At 54.4% G+C, this 24,688-nt stretch overlaps 1 protein-coding gene and 1 long non-coding RNA gene across 5 annotated transcripts; one reads left to right on the top strand and one right to left on the bottom strand.

Annotated features, from left to right (window-relative positions):
• The first annotated feature begins 64 nt into the window (after window positions 1–64).
• Window positions 65–4,362, top strand: LOC144296393 (uncharacterized). Of its 2 annotated transcripts, none has more exons than XR_013363535.1 (5): window positions 65–799; window positions 1,009–1,345; window positions 2,041–2,108; window positions 2,540–2,639; window positions 2,945–4,362. It is a non-coding gene; the product is annotated as an uncharacterized LOC144296393 (long non-coding RNA). The 2 variants fall into 2 exon arrangements; XR_013363534.1 differs by having other exon boundaries at window positions 65–820.
• Window positions 1,729–24,014, bottom strand: ING5 (inhibitor of growth family member 5). Of its 3 annotated transcripts, none has more exons than XM_077869614.1 (8): window positions 23,899–24,014; window positions 21,633–21,704; window positions 18,633–18,799; window positions 18,072–18,183; window positions 17,806–17,899; window positions 6,902–7,037; window positions 6,725–6,786; window positions 1,729–4,988 (listed from the first exon to the last, which is right to left on the bottom strand). In XM_077869614.1, the coding sequence occupies exons 1-8, from the start codon at window positions 23,933–23,935 to the stop codon at window positions 4,946–4,948; spliced, it is 723 nt and encodes a 240-aa protein (XP_077725740.1). In that variant the 5' UTR covers window positions 23,936–24,014; the 3' UTR covers window positions 1,729–4,945. The 3 variants fall into 3 exon arrangements, with proteins under 3 accessions (XP_077725740.1, XP_077725742.1, XP_077725741.1); XM_077869616.1 differs by lacking the exon at window positions 23,899–24,014 and adding an exon at window positions 22,472–23,027; XM_077869615.1 differs by lacking the exon at window positions 1,729–4,988 and adding an exon at window positions 5,098–6,537.
• Between the last annotated feature and the right edge of the window lie 674 nt (window positions 24,015–24,688).

The following is a 24,688-nucleotide window of genomic DNA, read 5'->3' as shown; positions in this document are numbered from 1 at the left end:
GCCCAAGGCCCCCCCCTGCCCTGCCCTGCCCTGCCCTGCCCTGCCCTGCCCTGCCCCTGCCCCACCACAGGGCAGACAGCCCGGCGGGGAGCGCACGCAGCACAGGCTGGGCCGCAGACCCGCGAGGTCAGCCGCCGCCTGAGCTAAGGTCCAGGCCCGGGACCCCACTCCCAGGCGGGCGGCAGAGGCGTGCCCTTTGACCTGTGGTCTGTGGGGCCTGCAGGGCCCAGGGCCCTGAGGAAGACAAAGGCAGGACCCGATGGGTGTTCCTGGAGCATCACCCCAGGAATGGCTCCCAGCCTCATCACATGCCCTCGGGGGAGCCGCCGCAGCGACGGCCTGGAGGTCCCGGCGGGGTGGGTCCCAGCTCCACAGGACCCCCCCTTCCCTGAGCTCGGCAACACCTGCTCCCCACCTTGCGCGGCTTCCTGCGACCATCACCACCTCAGAGCCCCCGCCTTTCCAGCCAGCGCTCTCCCTTAAGCTGTTACCCTAACTAACCCAGTTTCTGCTTTCCTGGTGCAGCACCTGGCTCATCTCGGCCCCCCGGCTCCCAGCCGTGCTGCTGAGGCATCTCTGGAGCCTGTCGGGCTCGTCCAGTTACGGACGCAAACAGCGAGGCAGCCGGGGAGGCCGCTCTGGGGGTGAGATAGCGAAGACGCCTGGGCCAGGGGCGGAGGCCGACCGCGGAGGCGCCCTGCGGACTTTGCCAAACAGAACAAACAGATCCTAGCGGTCTTGCAGATTGGCAGAGAGAACCACCACTTGCCACGTCAGTGACTGCCTGCCGTGTGCCAAGGTGTGTGCATTGCTCTTGCAGGTGTGTCACCGGGGTCATCACGCTACACCCTCACAACCTGCCCCCCTCCTGTTCACGTGTGTTAAGTACTTCACCACTGTATCTTCCCATCGGGGATGCACTTTGCCTTTGGATTGCCATCCTGGCAAGGGAGAGGATGTTCCAGACTCCTACCTGGCCCTCCTACCTTATCAGCCCCTGCCCCACAGGTCAGCGTGGAGTCCATGTGGGCATCCTGCCAGTTGTCATGCCTGTTTCAATGGCACATTCAGACGGGGGACCTGTGGCCGCACACTGACAAGCATTACCTGGCACTTGATCATGGTCGGCCCTCCTGGACGAGTAGTCCAGGGGCACCGCGGACCTCTGGGACTTGGTAAGCCCTCAGAACCAGTGAAGATTACACCGGTGGTGTTTCCTGGGCAGTCACCCCAACAAACGGCTGCAGGTACCCCTGGAGTGCCAAGGTTGGGACTCCCTGGATGTGCAGGCCCTCCCTCCAGCGAGGATGCTGGGTCTGTGAATTGGTTTTCAACTGGAAAACAGGTGAGATGCTGGGCCCCTCGATTGTGGTGACCACGTTGGGCTTTAGGACCCTGACCGTTAGCACTCCTCAAGGAAAAATGTCCTAAGGACTATTTGGCTCCAAAGGTCTGATGCCTAGTCAGACCCCGGAGGGCACACCTTCTGTTCCAGGGAAGGCACCTAATGTCTATAAAACAACCCCAAGTGCTCTCCCCTGACATTTCCTGTGAGCTCCTGACGCCACGGTGCAGCTCAGGCCACCGGGGGCCCCAAGCTCGCAGAGGCCAGGGTCCTGCCCAGGCCGCCCTGCTCTCACTTGCTGCACGCCCGCGCAGGCGGTACTTAACGCCTCTGGCCACAGCGCTCACGTTTTATCGTGTCCCAGAACATTTCATTCTCAAACGTTTGTTCCAAAAAATACTTTATTTATTAAACAATATATCCATAATCTATAAGGTGATCCAAAAATACAGATATACATCTTTACATTATTTAATAAAAAGATTTACAATAGTATCTTTCCTTTACAAAGGGAACATAGATAATTCCTTGAAAATAAAATGTAACATTCGTGTTAAAGCTGCATTATCTTTTTGGATGAAATGTGGTAAAAATGAACACCACAAAATACATTTGTAGAAAGAAAGAAACTTCATAGAACTCTCTCCTAATGAGAACATTTTTCTTAGACTTCCTGTTTCTGAAACTCCTCTTAGCACAGGGAACAAGGACCAGTCACGGCTCACTAACAATTGAGGAAAACCTTCCATGTCCAAGGCGCACGGTAAGGGTCCAAACTGTGGCTGTGGCCACACGAGGAAGGTGCTCTTCGGACAGCGCTCTGGCTCGAAGCCGTCCCTGCCAAGGGCCCCCAGCTCCAGAACAGGAGGCAGAGGGCCACGTGGCCCCTGCGATGGGCCCGGAGTGTACCTGGCCATCGTCCCCACGCACGCCAGCAAACCCCTCCATTACTGCGCGCACGGCTGTGTCTCGCGCGGCTGCTGCCCTGCGCGGACCAGAAGCCACCAGGTTCCTGTGGTCATGGCCAGTCTCCTCTCACGCCCGCCTGCCCGGGGACCCCAGGCTGCACCGTGAGGACAGTCTCATGGGCCTTGGCTCAGGGTCTGCACCCCACCAGCAGCTCCACCAGCACAGCCAGGGACGTGGGGGCTCAGTTGAACTACTTTTCTAAGTGCAGCATGTGTTCTCCTACAGGAAGCGAGAGGCTCTCCGTCAAACCGCCGACCGCTACCCTAGCACGGAGAACAGGAACACGCCGAGCCCCCTGCGCAAGGCGCTCGCTCCTTCCCTACAGGTAAACCCGGCAGCCAACGAGGGCCCACACCCTCGGCTCAGCTATGGCTGCAAGGGGGACCTCTGGGGCCAGCCCGGACCCCCCTCTACCCAAGGAACAGGGCTCTGCAGCCGCCCGGGGCACACCTGGTGCCTGGCAGGCAGACGGGGGCGGGTGGGAATCACCCCCGGACGCAGGCGGCCGGGTCTCAGGGAGCACCCCGTGCGTGGCGCCAGCCATCCCTGCGGGGCTAGAGCTAGGCCGGGGGCAGGACATCTTTCCCAAGCAAGCAGCCGTCCCCGCGTGTCGCTCTGACTTGCAGACAGCATCCACAGGCAGGGAGGGCAGCTGGTTGGCGCCGCAGCCCAAACGGCCTCACAGGGAAAGGATCTTCCTACTCGGCCCGCGCCGTGCCCTCTCCAAAGCACGACTTTACCGACAAAGTAAACGCTAGAAACAGGTAGGCACAGAAACCTGAAAAGGAAAGGTGGGCCCCTGGGCTGTTACACGGTCACGGAAGAACACAGGCTCCGCGGGGATGCCGCCCGTCCCTCCTGCCAAGGAGCGAGGCCTGGAAGCCAGGTGCTGCCCGAGCCCGCCCATGCCCCGCACCTCCTCAGTCACCAGCTGTGCTGCGACCGTGCGCTGGGAGGTGTTGAAGATGCAGGGCAGCATCAAGCGGGCCTCCCAAGAAGCATCGCAAACCGTGTATTGCTGTGCTCTCCACAAAAACTGGTAAGAGAGTGAAGAAAACACTTTTCCTCAATTTATTCCCCACAATCTTTAAACACCTGTGTTAACAAAGAGCTAAGTTACTAAGTACAAACGAGCCTGGTTTTCAGTGGCAGTGAGACCGAGGTGCTGGTGGCGGCCGGCACTCCTCCGGGCCCCCGGCCCTTCTCTCTGCACGGCAGGAAGGCGTCAGGCCCGCGACAGAAAGGGCTGCCCTCTCCGAACCGACTCCCCTGCCGCCACCTGGAGGCAAGGCCTGCTCCTGGCGCGCTCGGGAAGGACAGCAGGACGGCACAGCTGCTGGCGCAGGCTGACCCGCCAACAAACAGGCGCAGGCACCAGCCGGGCCCCCGCCGCCCTCTGCCGCCCCAGGTAATGTCCCAGCTGTCCTTGACCGACAGGAGCTGGTCGGCGAGGGGCGGCCCATCCAGGATGCAGCCCCCAGGCGCCCCTGTGCCCGGAGAAACATCAGAGAACAGGAGAAGCGTGCGGGGAAGCAGACCACTGGAGGCGCGTTCCAGAGGCCTCCTCAGAAAGGGACCAGGTTCCTCTTCATTGGGAAATTCTGCATCGCCACCCTACCTCCTGGACTTCTCTTCCTGGCTTGAGGACAGAAACAGGTTTCCCTCGTTCCTCGGGACTCCCTGGACTCCTCTACATGTAGGCTGAGGGTCTGAGAGTCCGGAACGCTCCCAGGAGTCCCACTACGCACCATCACAAATGGATCTCAACACACCAAATGTATGCGATGTCCCCCAACTATTACCTAAAACACGGTTCAAAATTGATTCAGTGAATGCATATTAAACAAAACACACTGTGGTTTCCTAGCTTCATTCCAGAACTGCCGTGGCACGAGAAATTCACAAATCGCATCACATAATTGTCGTCCCCGTGGACACAAGCTGCTGAGCGGTGTGTGACAGGACAGGTTTAAAATCAGCTCTTACTGGACTGGACGCACTTCACGTACACACAGACCCACTATCTTCATGCTATTACGATAATTTCATCTTCACAGTAAAAACGTGGGGAATTCCCAGAGAAACGGAGCATCAGCCGGCTGTCACACGGCTCCTGCGGGCGGGTCACGGCAATGACCGCCCGGGGGGGCTAATGAAGAGCCGTTTACTCCAGAAGGTAAAACCCTCACGGAGGGAACTGGGAGTCCGGACGGAAAAGGCAGTGCACAGTGGAGCGGAGCCCCCTCCCCCAGGGAGCGCCCGTCCTCCCGGGCAGGCCGCAGGCTCCGGCGGGCGCAGAGCTCGGACGCAGAAGATGCCCTCCAGCAAGGCCTCGCGGGGACAGATGTGCGCATGGGGAAGCCGGGGGGCAGCCCCAGGACGCCCTCGCCCCGGCTGCGGGGCCTGTACAAAGTCTGAAGGGTGAAGTCACTGCGGCAAGTCCCCGGGAGATCGCTCCTCGTGCAAACAGGGCTCAGACGATTCTTGTTTGTTTTAGGAAGCATCCAGAATTACAACTGGCCACTGAGTTTTTAAATATTGTTTGAAACAAGGTAGTTTTAAAACGAAGAGAAAATATTGCAACACGAAGACGGAATACGTTAACTCGCTCTTCTGCTCTGAGCACCAGCCTTATTTCTTCTTCCTCCTCTCCTGAACGCAGCGTGGACAGAACCTGGGGAGAGAGGAACAGTGAGCAGCCGTGTGTGCGCAGACGCCCCGGCCCACCTGCCCGGGCGCCCTGGGGGGCCCGTGACCGTGCCAGGGGACAGCGCGCACTGCACACGGCCCTCCCGTTGGGAGCCCCCAGGGGAACCCCCAGCAAGTCCCCCTCACCAGCACATGTTCTGAGCTGACCATCAATGAGCGACACTGTTCCTATGCATGAACGCTCCTCGCGATCAAGTTACTTGGTCCCCTGTGTGCTCACGCGGTCGCCAGCGATGGAAGTGGAGGCCAGGCCGCACCCACAGTGGCGCCGGCAGACCAGAGGTGCTGGCGCCCGAGCCCGGAGGCCGGCCAGCAGGAGCCCCGGAGACCGCATGGTCGGCAAGTGCTCCCTGGTGGCCCGGGGCAAGCGGGGTCAGCGTCTCAGACACGGGGCGGGGCGGCCCTCGGTCACTCCCGGACCCTGGCAGCTGGCAGTGACCCTAGGGTACGTTCCAGCTGCCCTCCAGCTCCGCCCTCCTAGCTCCCGATGCAGGAGGCCCGGAGGCAGCTGATGCGCACGTGACGGCGCCCACCCAGGCCCCGGCCGCCGCTCCGCGTCTGGTCCGTGCCAGTGAGCGAGCACTGAGCGCGCCGCCGCTGCCCGGAGGAAGCAAAGCTCCCCCAGCGCACATGCTCACATGCAGGCTCATGCCGCAAGAACATGTCAGAGCTGGAATCTTACTTAACAGGGAAGAAGCCTGACACACTGTGTTTCTAGAAAGACCCCAGAGAAACACGGAGTTAGATAGCAGGGGTGGGGCCTCCCTGGCTTCCCCGGCCCTGCTGGTCCTGCCCCGCTCCTGGCCCACGGTGGGTGGACCCCATCTACACGGCCCTCCCAAGAACAAAATGACTTTCTGTCGCCTACCGACTCTTCCGCCCAGGAGTTCCACAAACAGCCCAAACCCATGTCCAAACTCAAGTCAAATCTCCCCGCCTTGTGCCCCACCACGAGCCACACCTGCCCCCGGCTGGGCCAGCAGCCCCCCGCTCAGGTGCCCGGACCCAGCTGCAGGGCACTGTCAGGGGCGCGTCCCATCACTGCCCGGACTCCCAGAGGTGACCCAGTGTCAGGACCACATGTGGCTGCCGGACCCGTGAGCGCCCCCTCTGCCGTCACCCACGGACTGTCCTCCAGGGGTTTCTCATCTCCTCCGTCCACACGCACATGCAAACACGGAAAACCAAATTCCCGAGATTTCATTTCAGGACGTATGTCCATCTTAACCACAGGAAAATAAAACCTGGTTTTTATTTAAACAAAATCTCAAGAAAACACAAAACCTGCTACTGCCACTGAATCCAAGGCTCAGGAACAGAAGGTGCTCAAGTGCTCTGCACACCAACTACGCAGAAGCCCCACAGCAGGTCCCCGGCCTGTGCCCAGGTGTGGACTTGTCCTAATGCTCATGCTCTTCACCTTTTCCCAAAATTTCTCCAGAGAAAAGAGCTCATCTCACGCTTCTATTTAAGAGTATCGCTGCCTCAATCGGAGGAGTCAGAACAGCGGTTCTCTAGAAGAATAAGGCTAGCATCATAAGAGGCTGCGCGCAGGTGAGGTGGGCAGCAGATGCCCCTCCACGGGCTCAGCCCCAGGAACCAGGAGTGCTGCACCCGCAGTGCCCGAGGCCGCAGCCCAGGCCTGAAGGGACCAGCGCGCAGGACACCCCGCAGGCAGGAAGCGCAGCGCCCCATACTCACCATTTTCCTTTGGGTTTTGTGGTCAGATCCACACAGGCGAAGTGAAACCACTCAATAGGACACTGCAGGGCAGAGGGGAGAGCCGCAGTGAGGACGGACGTGGACGGCAACACACCCCACCCCGTCCCCGCGGGGGCAGTGCCTCAACCCAGGCCTGTGCCCAGCGCCCACACTCACGTCCGGGTTGTCACAGCCTATCATCTCCCCGTAGGACACCTGGTGGCACAGGCAGTAGGTGGGCTCATTTGGGTCCACAGGCATGTCCAGCACATCAGAGGGATGTACAGACAGGATGGTGTCGGTGAACTCTGACCTGCAGGGAAACCACAGCTGTGAGCAGCAGGGGGTGGGGGGGGTACAACAAGATGCGGCGCAGAGGCACCCCAGAGGCACCCCAGAGGGTGGATGGGAAGCACTCACCACGCGGCACTGGGGTTTGGTCCCACTCTGGGGACAGGAACCCATTCCCATCTCGTCCCTCCCTCTGGACAGGACCTACTCCCGCGGCTCCACGCCCACTCCCCCAGGCCCGCCCCCCCAGCGTCTCAGGGGCCCTGTCCCCCGGGGCAGCCACAGACCCCTCACCAGCTGCCAGGGGACGACACTTGAGAACCCTGGACCCCAACCCAAGCTGGTCTGGTCGCATACCCAGTATACGTGCTCACGCACCTGCACCCCAAGACCTGGAAGCCACCAGATACCTGCCCCATTCCTGGAGCTGTTCGTCCTGGAAGCCCCCTCCCACCCCCCAGCCGCCCACCTGCCAGTGGGCCACTTCTGACCACATGCCGTCACCCCGCCCTCCCCGTGACGCGGGCCTGTTGCTGTCCCCTCCCCACAGACCCCTAGGTCACTAACCCGCGGCCCAGCCCATGCCTCCCTCCATGTGGGCTGCCCCCAGCCCTGCAGCCAAGCAGGTGGGAGGGCGCACGGTGTTCGCCGTGTCACAGCGGGCAGGGCTGTGGCGTCACTCTTCCATGATTCAGGAGCCAGCTGCAGGGGAACGTCGACACTGTGCTCCAATCAGCCAAGAAAGGAAACCCTCCCTACCTCACCCTCCAGAACCAAGAGCACACGTGTAATTCCAAACACAACTGTGGGGAAACACACCGGGTTCACGCCGAGAACTTGGAGGGGAGGCTAAGAAACCCAGCAGGCCGCAACCATCACGCCGGTGACAAGCCTGCTTCTCCCATGCGGCCCGTCTAGAAACACTGTCTCCCCGCCATCAGACGCCCAGGCTCAGCCACACGCCACCAGGCCGCCGGCCCCGTGGGGCACCCCTCCACTCCACACTGCCCCCCAGGGTACCCCCCAGCTGTCCTCTGTGGGAGCACCCTCTGCCCGGGGTGAGTGTTGCCCACTGGACTAAGCAATGCCCCTGAAGGCCCCAGATTCTGGGGGAGCCTCTTGCCTCTACAGGCGAGCTGCTCTCGTCTCTGGGAACACACAGGACTTGCTCTTTTTATCTGAAATCTGCCCGCATCACAGACGTACGCTGCTCCATCCGCACACTCGCAGGCCGCGGGCTCCCCTCCGGCCTACGACGGGGTTTGCTCCGTTTTCTGCCAAACCTACGGAGAGTGCATCTCGCCCCCGCTGGCCCGCATCCTGCCCATCGGGGGCTCTCCTCCCTGGGACTCACCTGGACGATCAACCAACCTGCCGCGGGGTCCCCCACAGATGCACGCAGGTGCGCGCCCTCCGGGTGCCGACCACGCTTCAGCCGCTCTGCGGGCTCCGCTCGCGAAGCTTCACACAATGTTCACACCGCGAGCTGACACCTGACCTGAGCGCCCGTCCCCGGGCTCAAGGCACCAGCCCACCGCAGGGAGGCCTCAGGGTGGCCCTCGGGCACTTCTCCAGTCTCCCCTGGGGCGCTCTGGGGCAGAGTGTGGAAGGGGGCCCAGGAGGTCCCAGGAAGGCCTTCCCCGCTTGCCTGGCAGGCTGCAGCCCCCACGTCCACTGCCCTGGCCACCACGCTCCGGCCCTACGGGGCGCAGGCCGAGTTCCCCGGACACCGGGCATCCCTCACCCTGAGCAGTGCCAGGGGCCACCCGTGCCTCAAACTCCCGATGTGATTCCCAAGCACAAGCTGGAACCGGACGTCCGGGCAGGCCCCGCGCCTTCACGCTCCCCTCACATCAGCGAGCCCGTCTGGCCTGTGCCAGCATCCGTACGACAGGCAGTGACAGCACTGCCGTTCGGGGGCACCGCGCAGAAGGGCCAGGTCCGGCCCGACCTGCCGAGGTGCTCTGCAAACATCCCCCCCGACATCCCCCTTCTCAGCCGCGGCCAGCCCGACAGGAAGGCTGGGGAAGCAGCGGCCGAGCCATCCACCTCCTCAGGGCCGTCAGACAGCGGTCAGCGACGCGCACCCCGGCCCGGCTGCGTCCGGGAGAGCCGCGTGCCCGGCCGCCTCAGCGTGGGCACGTAGCCGGCGACAAGCCGTGCGGGTCACTGGGCAGCCTGAGGCACGGCCTGGGGCACGCGCCTCCGGGAGGCTCCAACCCCACCGAGAGCCGGGCCGCCTTCCCTGCAGGCGAAGCCCTGCTGACGAGGCCAATGAGGCCGCCTGCTGTCTCCAGAAACTACCGGGCCTTTGGGGTCTCATCAGCGAGGGGCGGGCCGACTAGAACCTCCTGCGCCAAGTCAGGAACACAAGCCCCGTCAGCTGTTAAGACCACATTTTAAAGACACTGGAGAGCTGTGGACGACAAGGGCCAGATGTGCGACTGCCGAGGGGGGCCCGTAGCCACGCCTGGGCTTAGCCGAGGGCCAGCGGCCCTCTCGGGGCCACCCCGAGCCAGCATGGCCACAGACACCAGGGCAGCAGTGACCCCACAGCCCATCCACTGAACCCGGGGGCTGTTTGGAGGCTGCAGAGGCTGAGCACGGGTCCTTGCCGTGTTCTCGGGGAGGCGGCCTGCCTCCGGCCTAGCCAGCCTCCTCCTCCTGACCTGCGCCAACCGAGAAACTGTGCAGGCAGGACACGAGAAAGGAAAGCCAAGCGCCACCAGAGCACTGACCAGCCACACAGGCCGCCTTCCGGGAAGAAAAAGAAACCGTGCGTTCTCATCAGGAACTGGGGAGGGCCTTTGACGCAGAAGGGACTGGGCCCGGGAACAGGGCCCCCAGCCTCCCTGCTGCAGTTTGCCTGGACCAAAAGCAAAATAAATGCCTCCTGGGCAGGGAGCTCACCCCGTGTGTTCCTCTTACCTCCAAACTGAGATGCTAAAAGCTATAGGACGAGAAAGGAGCAGGAAAACCTGGCTAAAACCCCGAGAGGCTGGCTAGCAGGAGCAGAGGCAGCAATGACCTGCAGTGAAAATCCGCAGACGCGAGCTTTAAGTAGCTGTTGCAGGAAAAATACGAGTAAGATGAATGCAAATATAGGCCCTTTTCAGAAAGGAACTAAAATCTACAAAAAAAGGAATCCAGTGGATAATCTAGAACAGAAAACGACAACATACGAAGCACCACACCATCGGTCTCCTCCCTGTGTAACTGCTCCCAGTGGCCACCACGGCACGGGCCCAGCAGCCCTGTGCACAGCAGGTCCCGCGGCCCCGCGGCCAACACCTCGCCAACCAGCTCTAGCAGGTGCACCCACGGGACCAGGTGTCTCCAGTCAGAGATCAAGCAAATCCCCCGAGGAAACAAGGAAGCGCGCCACGCACGTGTTTAGTAAAGATGTACTCGCCAGGTTTCCCATCTCGTCAACAAAATCAAAAGTCTGGGAAACGCTAGGAGACAAAACAGTCCAGGTTCTTCAAAAGGAAAGTTGTGGAAAAAGAAAGGGATGGAGAAAAACTCACACATGAAGGATTTATGGAGCTTATCTAAAAGAGAAAAGAAAAAAATACTCACTTCTGACCACACAGCACAACAGGCACGACTGGCCCTCCCGCTGTGAACCAACCAGAAAACGACACAGCACGTGGCGCAGCTGTTCCCAGACGTTGGAAGAGGCGGCAGGCGGCAGGACTGCCACCCTCAGAGAAGGTAAACAAAGTGGGCCCTGCCATCACCTCAGCTTCCCACGCTCCAGGTCACCAGCAGGAACACCAGACACACCACGGGTGTCCAGAAATGAGGGAAAGGCCTCAAGTTCCAGGAGAGAGAGGCTTCTGGAATCTGGTGGCAAGGTGCCAGAAAGGAAGAAGGTAAAGTGGATGTGCTCCAAAAATCTGCAAAGGCATCCCTTTGAGGTTTTCACAAAAACTAAGCTGTGCACAGGGTGAGAACCCATGAGTCCAGGCAGAGAATGCAGGGGAGCTAGGAGCGAACTGCCACAGCTCACATGCACGTGCCATAACATTTCCGCTCCACCTGGCCAGCATGGCGAGGCCTCAATCAGTTCAAAAGGTGTCCCGAGGAGAACCCAGAAGGGTTACACCGTGGGTTACACCGTAACAGTACAACTTAACTAACCTTAGAGAAAGGCTACCCTAACCTAGGGGTTGGCACGATACAGCCTGCAGTTAACTGGATGTTTTTTTTTTTTTAAAAAAAAACAAAAAAAAAAAACTTTTATTCATTTGAGAGAGGGAGAGAGAACACAAGCGAGGAGGAGGGGCAAAGGAAGAGGGAGAAGCAGACTTCCCACTGAGCCGGGAACCTGACATGGGGCTGGATACCAGGACCCTGAGATCATGACCTGAGCCAAAGGCAGACACTTAACCAACTCAACCACTCAGGGCCCCTAACTGGATGTTTCTGTAAATAAAGTTTTTTTTTTTAATTTTTCTTTTAAATTTATTTATGATAGTCACAGAGAGAGAGAGAGAGAGAGAGAGAGAGGCAGAGAGATAGGCAGAGGGAGAAGCAGGCTCCATGCACCGGGAGCCCGACGTGGGATTCAATCCCGGGTCTCCAGGATCGCGCCCTGGGCCAAAGGCAGGCGCTAAACCGCTGCGCCACCCAGGGATCCCTGTAAATGAAGTTTTATTGAAACAGCCACATCATACATCACACAGCTACATATTTTCTGTGGATGTTTTTGATTTAAAAAAAAAAAAAAAAAACAGAATTGAGTGGTCACAACAAAGACATTATGGCCTCTTCCAAGCCAAAAATATTCACTATCACGCCCTCTTAGAAAAAACTTTTTTTTTTACAAAGGTTAAAAACAAGCCTGCGAGGACACCTGAGTGGCTCAGTCAGTTAAGCGACTGCCTTCGGCTCAGATCACGATCTCAGGGTCTTAGGATCCAGCCCCGCATCACATCAGGGTCCCTGCTCAGCAGGGGGTCTGCTTCTCCCTTTCCCTCTGCTCTTCCTCCCTGCTTGTGTTCCCTCTCTCTCAAATAAAAAATCCTAAAAGGTGTGTGGGGGAGTGTCCCTGGGTGGCTCAGCAGTTGGGCGCCTACCTTTGCCCCAGGACGTGATCCTGGTGTCCTGGGATCGAGTCCCACATCGGGCTCCCTGCATGGAGCCTGCTTCTCCCTCTGCTTGTGTCTCTGCCTGTGTGTATGTGTGTCTCTCTCATGAATAAATAAATAAAATATTTTTTTTAAAAAAAGGTAGGGGGGACCTCCAAAATATCAAATTGATCCACGGATAACTAAAGTACTGAACAAAAATTAGAAAATAAAAAAAGTTCGGATGCCTGGGTGGCTCAGCAGTTAAGCATCTGCCTTTGGCTCAGGGTGTGATCCTGGAATCCTGGGATCAAGTCCTGCACTGGGCTAACTGCATGGAGCCTGCTTTTCCCTCTGCCTATGTCTCTGCCTCTCTTGCTGTGTCTCTCATGAATAAATAAATAAAAATCTTAAAAAAAAAAATCAACATCCGTTAAATGAAGACAACAAATCCAGATAGTCAACAATATAACATTCATAATGACTAACATCCAAAAAAAATTACTAGATATGTGAAGAAGCAAGAAAATATGACTTAAACCATGAGAAAAATCAGCCAGTAGAAACAGACCCGCCAAACTATTCAAACTGTGTATGTTAAATATGTAAAGCTTTTTCCATGTCAACCATACCTTAATAAATGGTTTTTTTAAGAAAGAAAGACACATACTTGGAAATAAATAGATTCAGAAAAGATGATCTTTCAAAAGCTACTATAAACATTTATGTTCAAAGACATAAAAAAAATAAAAATGTGGGCTCTGGGTGGCTCAGGGGTTGAGTGTCTGCCTTTGGCTCAGATAGTAATCCTGGGGTCCTGGGATCAAGTCCCATATCAGGATCCCCTGCTTCTCCCTCTGCCTCTCTGGGTCTCTCATGAATAAATAAAATATTTCAAAAAATATATATATAAATGTAATATAAGTAGAAAGTAAAATTAGATAGATAGATAGAACTTCCTTACAAGAGAATCTCTTATGTGGAATATTCACTAAAGAAAACTACAAAGAAAAAAAGACTTGGAAATAAAGTAATAGAAACTATCCAAACAGAAACACAGAAAGAAAACCACTGACCAAAAAAATGAGCACAGCCTCAGTGAACTTTGGGAAAATAGCAAGCTAACATACATGTAATTGGAGTCCCAGGGATGCCTGGGTGGCTCAGCAGTTGAGCACCTGCCTTTAGCTCAGGGCGTGATCCTGGGGTCCTGGGATCAAGTACCACATCGGGCTCTCTGCATGGAGCCTGCTTCTCCTGTCTCTGACTATGTCTCTGTATCTCCTGTGAATGAATAAATAAAATCTTAAAAAAAAAAAAAAAAAAAAAAAACTGGACCCCCATAAAAAAGATAAAAAAGAGAGCAAAATAAAAACTATTTGAAAAATGTCTGAAAATGTTCTTTTTTTTTTTTTTTTTTTTTTTTTTTAAATCACAAGAGATACAGAGAGAGAGGCAGAGACACAGGCAGAGGGAGAAGCAGGCTCCCTGTGGGGAGCCCGGTGGAGGACTCGATCCCAGGACCCTGGGGTCATGACCCAAGTCAAAGGCAGACGCTCAACCACTGAGCCACCCAGGTGCCCGGAAAATTTTCCAAGTTTGATACAAACAACAAACTAACACTCCAAAAGGCTTAATGAGCTCCAAGCAAAATACACACAAAAAATACACACCAGGACAAATTACAATTAAGTTGTTAAAAGTCAAATTGCTGAATGAAAATCTCAGAAGCAACAAAAATAAATAAAGCCACTTATATAGAAAAAAATCAAAGGTAAGTTCTTATCACTAATTTCTCATCAGAATCAATTCAAGATGGAAGACAACACGACAACATTTTTAGTGCTGGGAGAAAAAAGTCAACCTAAAATTCTATATCCAACAAAAATACCCTTCAAGGGATCCCTGGGTGGCTCAGTGGTTTAGTGCCTGCCTTCGGCCCAGATCGTGATCGTGGTGTCCTGGGATCGAGTCCCACATCGGGCTCTTTGTGTGGAGTCTGCTTCTCCTTCTGTCTATGTCTCTGTCTCTCTCTCTGTGTCTCTTGTGAATAAATAAATAAAATCTTAAAAGAAAAAAAAATACCCTTCAAAAAAGGAGATAAAATGGACATTTTCAGAGAAAAAGTTTTGAGAAAATTCATCACCATGAGGAGATGTGCAATGTAAAACAATTTTAAAGGAAGTTCTTTAGGCAGGAGAGAAATGGCACCGGATGGAAATCTGCATCTACATAAAGAAATAAAAGCAGTGGAAATGGTACGTATGTGGAGTGACAATAAAACTCCTCATGTTTGAAAATCTGTTTAATATAATAAATGATTTAGACTTAAAATAATTACAATATGTTGTGAGGCTTATATTATGTGTAGAATTAAGACTTCTGACAAGAGCACCAAAGGACAAGAAGAAAAATACTTGTGGGGCAGCCCGGGTGGCTCAGCGGTTTAGCACCACCTTCAGCCCAGGGTGTGATCCTGGAGGCCTGGGATCGAGTCCCACATCGGGCTCCCTGCATGGAGCCTGCTTCTCCCTCTGCCTGTGTCTCTGCCTCTCTCTCTCTCTCTGTGTGTGTGTCTCTCATGAACAAATAAATAAAAATCTTAAAAAAAAAAAAATACTTGTGGCCGGTTCTTACATTAAACATAAAGTAACATAATATTATTTGAAGTCCACTGTGTTAAGTTAATGAACAGTCTTTAAAAATGGAATATAAAAAAAAAAAATTTCCAAAAAATACTTGATTAATCTAAAAGAAGACACTAAGAGATGACACGATGACACAGGCAACTCACAGCAAGAGGATAAATTCAAATCCAATCATATTCAGTAATTATGCTATATCTGAGTACTCTAAATATTGCAGTGAAAGGGCAGAGATTGTCAGATTAGATAAAAAAGCAAGACTCAATTTTGCTGACCTCAAGAAACCCACTCTAAATACAAACACATAAATATGTTGAAAGTAGAAGAATGAAACAGGAAAAAGATACACATGCAAAAACTCACAAGACAACTGGAGTGACTATCGTATATCAGACCAAGTAGACTTCCAAACAAAGACCATTATAAGGAATAAATAAAAGAAAAAATTTCGTAACAATGAAGGTGTCAAGGTATTTTTAGAAAACCCTAAATGTGTATGTATCAACAAATAACAGAGCTTTTAAATGCGTAAAGCAAAAACTGACAGAAAGGAAAAATAGACAAATCCATAGTTAGAGTTGGAGATTTCAACACTCTTCCCTTAGTAATTTATGAATCAAGTAAACAGAATACAAGTAAGGACACAGAAGATCAACAAAACTACCAACCAAGCTGTCTGACTGACACCTGCAGAACACTCCACCAAAAGCAGCAAAACATGACATTCTTTTCAAGGGTATAGAGAACATACAAAAAGACAGGACCATAAACCATAACACATGTCTATTCAATTTCAGAGAATATTTATTACATGATGTTCTCTGATCATAGCAGAATTAATTTAAAAATTGAAATCTGAAAAGTTATCTGGAAAATCCCAAATTATCCAGAAGCTGAGAACATACATCTATATAAGCTATGAGTCCAAGAAAATCACCAAGGAAATTTTAAAAGATTTTGAATGGAACAAAAATAAAAATACCGCATATCCAAATTTGTGGGATATGCTAAAATAGTAATTAGATTCAACATTAGAAGAAAATTTATAGCTTTAAATACTTATACCAAAAAAAAAAGTAAAGTATGAAAATCATCGATCTAAGCTACTTCCCTAAAAGGCAGAAAAAGAAAAGCAAAATAAATTCAAGCAGTGGGAAGGAAAAAATAAAATGAGCAGTAATAGGGGCGCCTGGGTGGTTTAGTCAGTTAAGCATCTGACACTTGATTTCAGCTCACATCACAATCTCAGAGTCACAAGATTGAGCCCGGTGTTGGGCTCTGCACTGGGCGTGGAGCCTGCTTAAGATTCTCTCTCCAGGGATCCCTGGGTGGCTCAGGGGTTGAGCATCGCCTTCAGCTCAGGGGATGATCCTGGAGACCCGGGATCGAGTCCCACATCAGGCTCCCTGCATGGAGCCTGCTTCTCCCTCTGCCTGTGTCTCTGCCTCTCTCTCTCTCTGTTTCTCTCATGAATAAGTAAAATCTGTAAAAAAAATTAAAAAAAAAAAAGATTCTCTCTCCCTTGCCCTCTGTCCCTCCCCCCTAAAAATAAATGAGCAGAAATCAGTGAAAGAGAAAAACGTAAGAGAAAAAATATAAAAACCAATAAAACCAAACTCTAATTCTCTGTAAAGATCAAGATGAGAGAAGACAAATTATCAACATCAGGTCTAAAAAGAGGAATCATCAGTACAGATCCTTCAACAGAAAGACAATCACGTAATATCATGAAGAACTTGATATCAATAAATCTGACTTATATAAAACTACCAATTCCTTGAAAGACACAGATTACCAAAACTGACTCAAGAAGAAACAGAAAGGCTGAATAGTCCTATAACTTAAAAAAAAAAAAAAACTGAATACAGCATTAAACCATAAACTTAAAATAAGATTTTATGGTATGTGAATTATTCCTTAATAAAGTTAAATTTAAAGATAAAAAGAGAAAGAGCAAGATTCAACTACAGTGTCAAGACATGCACATGTTGGGGACTAAACGTCAAAGAATGGAAATAGGACATAGTCTGGGTCATGTTTACTTGGGGCAGAGGAAGGAGGTTGTGATTCCAACAGGGCACATGAAGTGCTTCTGGCTGCAGTCAATGACAGACGAGGATGTGCCGCAGAGCAATTCATTAAACTACAAGTCTGTTCTGCATTTGTACACTGCAAGCTGGCATTTGGGGTTTCTCTTAAAAGTTTAAACACCAGGCTTAAGAACCAAAACTCCCCTTTTTTGTCAAGAACTGACTGTGAGACGCCTAGGGGGCTCAGCAGTTGAGTGTCTGCCTTTGGCTCAGGGCATGACCCTGGGGTCCTGGGATGGAGCCTGCTTTTCCTTCTGCCTGTGTCTCTGCCCCTCTCTCTCGCGCGCGCGCTCTCTCTCTCTCTCCCATGAACAAACAAAACTAAAATAAAGTATAAATAAAATAATAAAATTAAAACAAAACAAAATAAAATAAACTGACTCTCAGATCTCCCCGTCAAAACCACCTTCCACAGAAGCCACCGGGTGCTTACTGTTTTCTCTGTACTCTAAAAATCACTTCTGAAAAAAATAAAAATTACTTCCATGAAGAGACACAAGAGTTTGGGGGTGGGGGTAGCAGGTAGGAGAAAGCTTTAAATGAAATATTCTGAAGTTCAAGGTAAATGACACAAATATTTAATAAATGCAGTCATGCAACTTGGTAACAAATATATCCAAAATATATATTTATACATAAAACAATGAATAGCTATCTATTTAGCTACTAAAGCATGGCTTAGCCTGAACTGTCAATAAATACAGTGTCGCTTAAAAGGCAGGACACACAGTGGCTAAGGCGTGGATTGTGGAATCAGACCGCCCAGGGCAAAGCCAGCTCCTCCGCACCTGGGGCGGGTCCCTCTCCCTGGGAGCCCTGGGGAGCTGGAACCGGCACTGGGAAAGCACGCAGAACTACACCCACCGCAGGCATGCAGGAGCCACTTCCTCGCTGTTAGCTGCCACTGGTGTTTCTAGATGCTACGGAAATACTAATGCTAAGTGATCTTTGGGGAGAAAGAGACAAAGAAAAGAGCCTCTCACCCTCCTTTATGCTTCTTTTTCTTTGGAGTATCTTCCTCTGAGGTCCTCCTGCCACGACCCCGGGAGCCCCTTTTTTCTTTCTGAGCTCGACCTTCTGAAAGACAACAAACATCCCAATTCTCTTCACCCCAATTCTCTTCACATTCTAATGCAGGATGAAAGTCACTCAAATATATTTACCGAATATTCCTAACATATTCATCACCAAAATTCTTCAAAACTCCATAGATGACAGTATCAAAATAAAGAAAAATTAACAGATTTACTTTTTAAACCTCGTCCTCCAGAGCTTTCAAAGTCACTGCCCTCCATCTTGTCCTTCAGATCCGCTTCGAAGCGTGCCAGGTCTGCATCCAGCCTTCGAATGTGTTTATCCACCTGTGCAAAAGGATGCTCACAAGTCTTACTTAAAAATGAGAGCAAGACACCTCAAGAATCACAAACACACTGGAAATCAACCAGGAAGCCCTTTCTTGCCCTTTAACTGGGTTTTTAATTAAGAAAACTACTAAAAGGGATGCCTGGGTGGTTCAGCAGTTGAGCATCTGTCTTCAGCTCAGGGCATGATCCTGGGGTCCTGGGATGAAACATCGGGCTCCCCAGAGGGAGCCTGACTCTCTCTGTGTGTCTCTCATGAATAAATAAATAAAGTTTAAAATTATATAAGACACCCCAATGCCTGCTTCCTCCAGAAGCATCCCTCTATCAAAGCCTAACCCCCTCCACTTCAAATACACCATTTCTGAGCAGCTGGTCCCTTCCCGCGTGACAGGGAGGAGCCCGGGCCCTCAGCTGTCCCCCGGCCCCCCAGCCCCCTACCTCCTCACCATCTCATAGGTCTGCATGGCCAGCTGCACCTTATCATCACTGTACTCCTTACACTTGCTGTAGGCACTCTGGATCTTCTGCAGGTGCTCCACGCGCTGGTCTGGAGAAAGCGTCTTCACAGTAGATATATACTCTGCAGCGAGGATGTCGATCTCTGCCTTCTTATCTGATAGAGAAATGAGGGAAAAGCTAATCCCTGTAAGAGATTCCACGATAACAAGTGAAGCTCAACAATGCCAAGTTGCAGCAAAGAAGGGGCTGACTGAACTCTGAAACACCACTGGTGGGAGCATGGTGGCACAGCCATCGCACAACCCAGGATGTTGCGGAGTATAACTGCAGTCCCAGAGAGTAAGCATTGTGACCTCTCCAACTCCCAATGGTCCCTGTTTGAATAACAAATTTCATGCTCACCTTAGCTACAACAACCCGGCTTTTAAGTACACACCCTAGATTTAGGATACATATGGAAACACGTTCATAAGTGCAGAGACCATGAAATGAGCCAAATGAGCAATCTACCGTAAAACACACCAAGAAGCTGTGGTCCATTCACACAGCAAAACACTACCCAGCACCAAGCAACACAACTACTATTATACATAGCAATGTGGATTAATCCCATAAAAGGTGGCACTGAGACAGAAAAGCAAGACACAAAGGACAACATGCTCTGAGATTCCATTGATACTAAGGGCGGACACATACAACTGTGAACTCTCTGGTTTAGGGAGGTGAGAACATGTGTTGCAGGTGGAAACTCAGGGTGGAAGTGCCCGGGGGAGGGTCACAGAGGGCCCCAGGCACCACAGGCTCCATCCTCCGTCTAGGGAGAAGTTTGCAAAGTCAGATTTTTGTTTTTTTTTTTTTTTAATTTTTATTTATTTATGATAGTCACACAGAGAGAGAGAGAGAGGCAGAGACACAGGCAGAGGGAGAAGCAGGCTCCATGCACCGGGAGCCCGACGTGGGACTCGATTCCCGGTCTCCAGGATCATGCCCTGGGCCAAAGGCAGGCGCTAAACCGCTGCGCCACCCAGGGATCCCCCAAAGTCAGATTTTTGTTAGGCAATTTATAAACATACATGCTTACTCCTGAACAGAAACACGGAAACACTGTATTGCATAACAAAAGAATTCTCTGTGTTTGCTACTCAGAAACCACAGCTATTCTGATCTTACAAAACATGTGCCAGGCACAATGACTGGAAAATCACTCATAACCAAGCACATCACCATGATACATGAAGCCACGGGGACAAAGAGCAGCCCAGAAGCTGCTAAACAGGAGAGAAAGATCTCCCATATATAAAGGATGAGAAATCCAAACACCATCTGATTTCTCCCGGGCATCACAGAATCTGGCAGTGCCTTCCACATGTGGAGGGAAGATGACGGTCAATCTGGAATTCTATACCCAGCTAAACTGTTCATCCAGGAGGAGACCAGGACAAGCATGTTTTCACACGTACAGGATCTTAAGAAAGCTACTTTCCCATGTACCCTTTTTTCAGGAAACTACTGGAAAAAAGGATCCAATAAGACAAGGGAGCACATCAAGAGAAAGGATGTTTACAACACAGGAATCGGGGTCCTGCACCAAAGATGAGCAGAGGCAGGGCCTGTGCCACAGCCTGAGAAACAACCAGCTCAGACAAGACCCACAAGACTGGAGTCTCCAGGAGAAAGGTCTGAGTGTAGAGAGCAAACCTGGAACGGGCAGATAACCTGTGCAGCAGACACAATGAAAATGTGGAACGTGTACAGAATGTGGAAAACAAAGCGATTATGAACTCCGAGAAAAATACAGGTATTCAAGAGAGGTCACATCAGCATAGCCCGTGATGCGTCCCAGCTGCAAACCACATCCACGGAGTCCTGAAGGAAACTCCATCCCTGGGATGCCCGGGTGGCTCAGCAGTGAGCCTCTGCCTTTGGCCTAGGGCATGACCCCGGGGTCCTGGGATCGAGTCCCACATTGGGCTCCCCACAGGGAGCCTGCTTCTCCCTCTGCCTGTTGTCTCTGCCTCTCTCTCTCTATCATGAATAAATAAAATTAAAAAAAAAAAATAACAAAGGAAACACCATCCCTGATCTACCGCAGATTCAGATTCTAAGCCACAATACCAGGAGGGGCGGGAGGAGGCGGGAAGCAAACCTTCATGTTCCACGATAACAGAAAAAAGCCCAAAGCAAAAGGGAAACAAAGTAAGAAACAGCAGCAAAAATAGGATGTTTAGGGATCCCTGGGTGGCGCAGCGGTTTGGCGCCTGCCTTTGGCCCAGGGTGTGATCCTGGAGACCCGGGATCGAATCCCACATCGGGCTCCCGGTGCATGGAGCCTGCTTCTCCCTCTGCCTGTGTCTCTGCCCCCCTCTCTCTCTCTCTCTCTCTCTCTGTGACTATCATAAATAAATAAAAAAATAAATAAAAATTAAAAAAAAAAATAGGATGTTTAGAAACCGAGAGCTAAATACCAGGAGGTCGCAAAGTGCTCTCTGTTTAAACTATCTGTATGTAGTTCCAAACCAGAAAACCTTTTAAAAGGAAGGGAAAGGGGGATCCCTAGGTGGCTCAGCAGTTTAGCGCCTGCCTTTGGCCCAGGGCACGATCCTGGAGTCCCGGGATCGAGTCCCGCATCAGGCTCCTTGCATGGAGCCTGCTTCTCCCTCCTCCTGTGTCTCTGCCTCTCTCTATGTCTATCATAAACAAATAAATAACTCTTTAAAAGTAAATAAATAAAAATAAAAGGAAGAGAAAGTAATGAGGAACGGATGATGGTCGTAAAGATGCTACAGGGAGATGTGCTAAAACCTAAGAAATGAAGTCTAATTTTAAAGTGTCAGCACTCCCCATTAGACGCTACACAATGCCCAATGCCGAAGGCCAGGCTCCAGCCCCACTGCCCTGGAAGACCAGGGCCACCCCCAATATCCTGGTGCCAACTCTCCCCAGCTGTCAGAGCCTACCAGGGGCTGCGCTACAAGGCCTGCACCTACCTTCTGTCCTCTGGTCCAGCTCTCGCATAAGCTGGAAGTTCCTCTGAAGTTCACACGGAAGGTTCTCAATGCCTGAAACAAAGAGACGTGTACTTGTCAGTAGCGGGACAAAAGCCGCCTTGCAGACTTTACATATAAAGTCAACAAATAATAATCTGACTTCATTTTCTGTTTCTGCTAGGATTCAGGGAACAGAAGGATTAACGTATATTTTGTGGATGATGAGTACGATACTGGTGAGACCGACAGGCTTGAGGGGCTGTCAGAGCTGGAAACGTGAGAGGACTTACCCGAGAGCTGCAAGCAGAAGCAGGGAAGGTGACCCATGTGACTCTTCCACCCCACACTCCCAGCCAGTCCTCCCCTCTCGATACCCCAGCAAAATCCTGGGGTCTGTTGGGTCTTTGCCCCGCTTGAGCCTGACACCCGCTGCATGGGGTGGCACAGGCAGTGCCGTGTGGCAGACTCCATGCCTGGTCGGACATGGTCTCTCTAAGCTACGCAACACAGTGGGCGGTGGCCACGCAGCAGCTGGGCACTGCAGTGGGGCTGCTCTGCTCCAGGCACTGAACTTCTCATTTGCTCAAGGTTAATTAATTTCCAGTGAAACAGACCAGGCTGGACCGCACCCTGGAGGACCTCTCCCTGCCCTGTTTTGCCCACTGCACTGCCCTTCTCCTGCTCCAGGCCAACCTCCCAGCCCGCCTGCGTAGCCTTGATGGGCGCGACCTGGGCTCCTGTGCGCGGGGCCAACCCCCTCTACTGTCCCCAGTTGCCATCAATCATTATAGAGCAAAATCTAGTTTTCCAAGGCTACCGCTTAAAGGTGCCCAGCTCACCGGGAGAACGGCACAAAGTCCCTCCACGAGGCGCCTCCAGGCTGGGCGCAGACCTCCCTGTTCTGTCCTACCCTGGGCTCTGTGGGACAGTGCCACCTCGGCTCTCTCACAACCTGCTGGGCTCCTTCATGGAGCTTAATCTGCTGTGATTAAAAAAATCAGTTTGCCTCCTTTGAAAGTTAAGTTCCAGGAAAATGAGGCTCGAGGCTACTTTCACGGCACACAGCAGGTGCTCAAAGATCAAGCCGCACCTCCAGTCTGAGCCTCGGCACAGGTGCCCCGTGCAGGATGGAATCACCTGGGGGGCAGGTACCGACAGGGCCGGGCAAGCCCCAGTGCTCCCCGCAGACAGCTCAGCGCAGCGCTTCTGTCGCGGTGACACGGGCGCGTCCCCTCCGGGCTCGGGTTGGGCTGGGCGACCAGCCTGGGGGCAGGGGCTCCCTCCCTGTCCTGTCCGCGGCTGCAGGAGCGGGTCCCGAGCGGCCGGTACCGATGACCGACGGCCCTGTCTGTACGCCACGTCCTCCCCGAGCAGTACAGCGCTGCAGCGCACCCGGCCCGCCCCACCCCGGGGCCGACCCCAGCCAGGGCCGGGCCGGCAGGGACCAGGGCGTGACCCGACGGGCTCCTTGGCCGCTGCGGCCTGCACCGCCCTCGCGAGGCCAGGGAGGAACCCATCCGCGCAGGAGCTGTCCGGCGGCTCCAGGCCGAGCTGCACGACTGCGGCGGGCGCAGGACGCCCGCAGGGACCCCCAGGTCCGCCCGCGCTGAGCCTCCCCGCCCGGTGACACCCGGCCCAGCCCCGCAAGCGCCCTCCCCACGCCGCGCGGCACAGGCGCACCCCGGGGGCTTCCGCGCACCACGGTCGCCCCCAAGTCCCCGGGCCGGAGTCCCCGACCCCGACCCCGACCCCGAGCCCCCAGGCCCGGCCCCGCGTCCGAGGGGGGCGGGGCTCGACCACCTGCCCCGGACCGCGCCGCGGGGGCGGGGCCGGGCCAGCGGAGGAGGCCGGGAAGGGCGGGGCGGGGCCGGGAGCCGGGCGGGGCCGGGACGGCGGAGGGCGGAGAGGGCGGGGCGGCCGCTGCGGCCGGGAGCGGGGGCGGGGCCGGGGGCGGGGCCTGGGCCGGGGCGGGGGCGGGGCCTGGTCACGCGAGCCCCGCCCCGCGCCCGCCGGCCCCGCCCCTCCGTGACGCACCTGGAATTGGCGCGGCCGTGACGGTGGGACCCCGCGCCGCGCCCCCCGCGCGCACCTCCTCGCGGCCCCGCCCCGCCCGCGCGCGCCCCCGCCGCCCTCGCCGCCGCCGGCCCGCCCCTGCCCCCCCGCGCGCCCTCGGGGTCCGCGCGCGGCGCCTGGTGCCCGCGGGGCGCGGCTGGCGGGGGGACTCGGGGCGCGGGCGCCGGGCCCGAGGGCCGCGAGGGGCGCTTACTGTCCAGGTAGTGCTCCAAGTACATGGCGGTCGCCATCTTCGTCCGCGGCCGCGCTCCGGGTCTGCGCGGGCGGGCGGCGCCGCGAGGGGCGGAGGCGGGGCCGGCGCGCTCACTATTAATGAAGCTCGGGCGCTGATTGGCCCTCTGGCGGGGCGGGCCGCCGTCGGGACACGCCCCCGGACTTCCGGCCGCCGGGCTGCGCGCGATGTCGCGCGGGCGCGGGGCGCGGGGCCTGCGGGTCGGCGGGGCGCCCTCGGCCCCTCGCCGCGCGGCCTCCGGCCCTGCCCGCGGGCCCCGGAGCCCCGCCCCGCCCCGCTCCCCCGGCAGCTGCTCCGGCGGCGAGCGCGGTCCCGGGCGGCCGGCGGGCGGCGCACGTGCGGGCGCAGGTGCAGGTGCCGGCGCAGGTGCAGGCGGCCCGGGGCGCGGGGCCGGGGCCTCCCGGGCGCCTCCCCCGCCCGGCGCGCCCCGGCCGTGCCGTCGCCGCTTCCTCGGTGCAGACGCGTGTGTAGACGGGGAGCCCGTTCGTGAGCTCCCCCAAGCCCGCCAAATACCAACACATGGAGACCCCGCTTCGCCGACATTGCGGTCCCTGAAAACCCCAGTCTCCTTGGGAGCCGGCGATGCCCGACCCCGGACCCAGGCCCGTCGGCTCGGCGTCCGCCCGGGGCCCGGGGCTCGGGCAGGTGCACACGTGCCCACGGCGCGGCCCGCCCTCGGCCCAAGCCTGCTGTTTTCCTTGGCTCCATAGACTTTAGAAATAGAGCAGTTCCAGGTTCACAGGGAAATCGA

Source organism: Canis aureus, chromosome 24 (genome assembly GCF_053574225.1).
Source record: "Canis aureus isolate CA01 chromosome 24, VMU_Caureus_v.1.0, whole genome shotgun sequence".
In the NCBI taxonomy this organism is placed as follows: Eukaryota; Metazoa; Chordata; class Mammalia; order Carnivora; family Canidae; genus Canis; species Canis aureus.
This window is presented reverse-complemented; position numbering and strand designations above follow the sequence as displayed.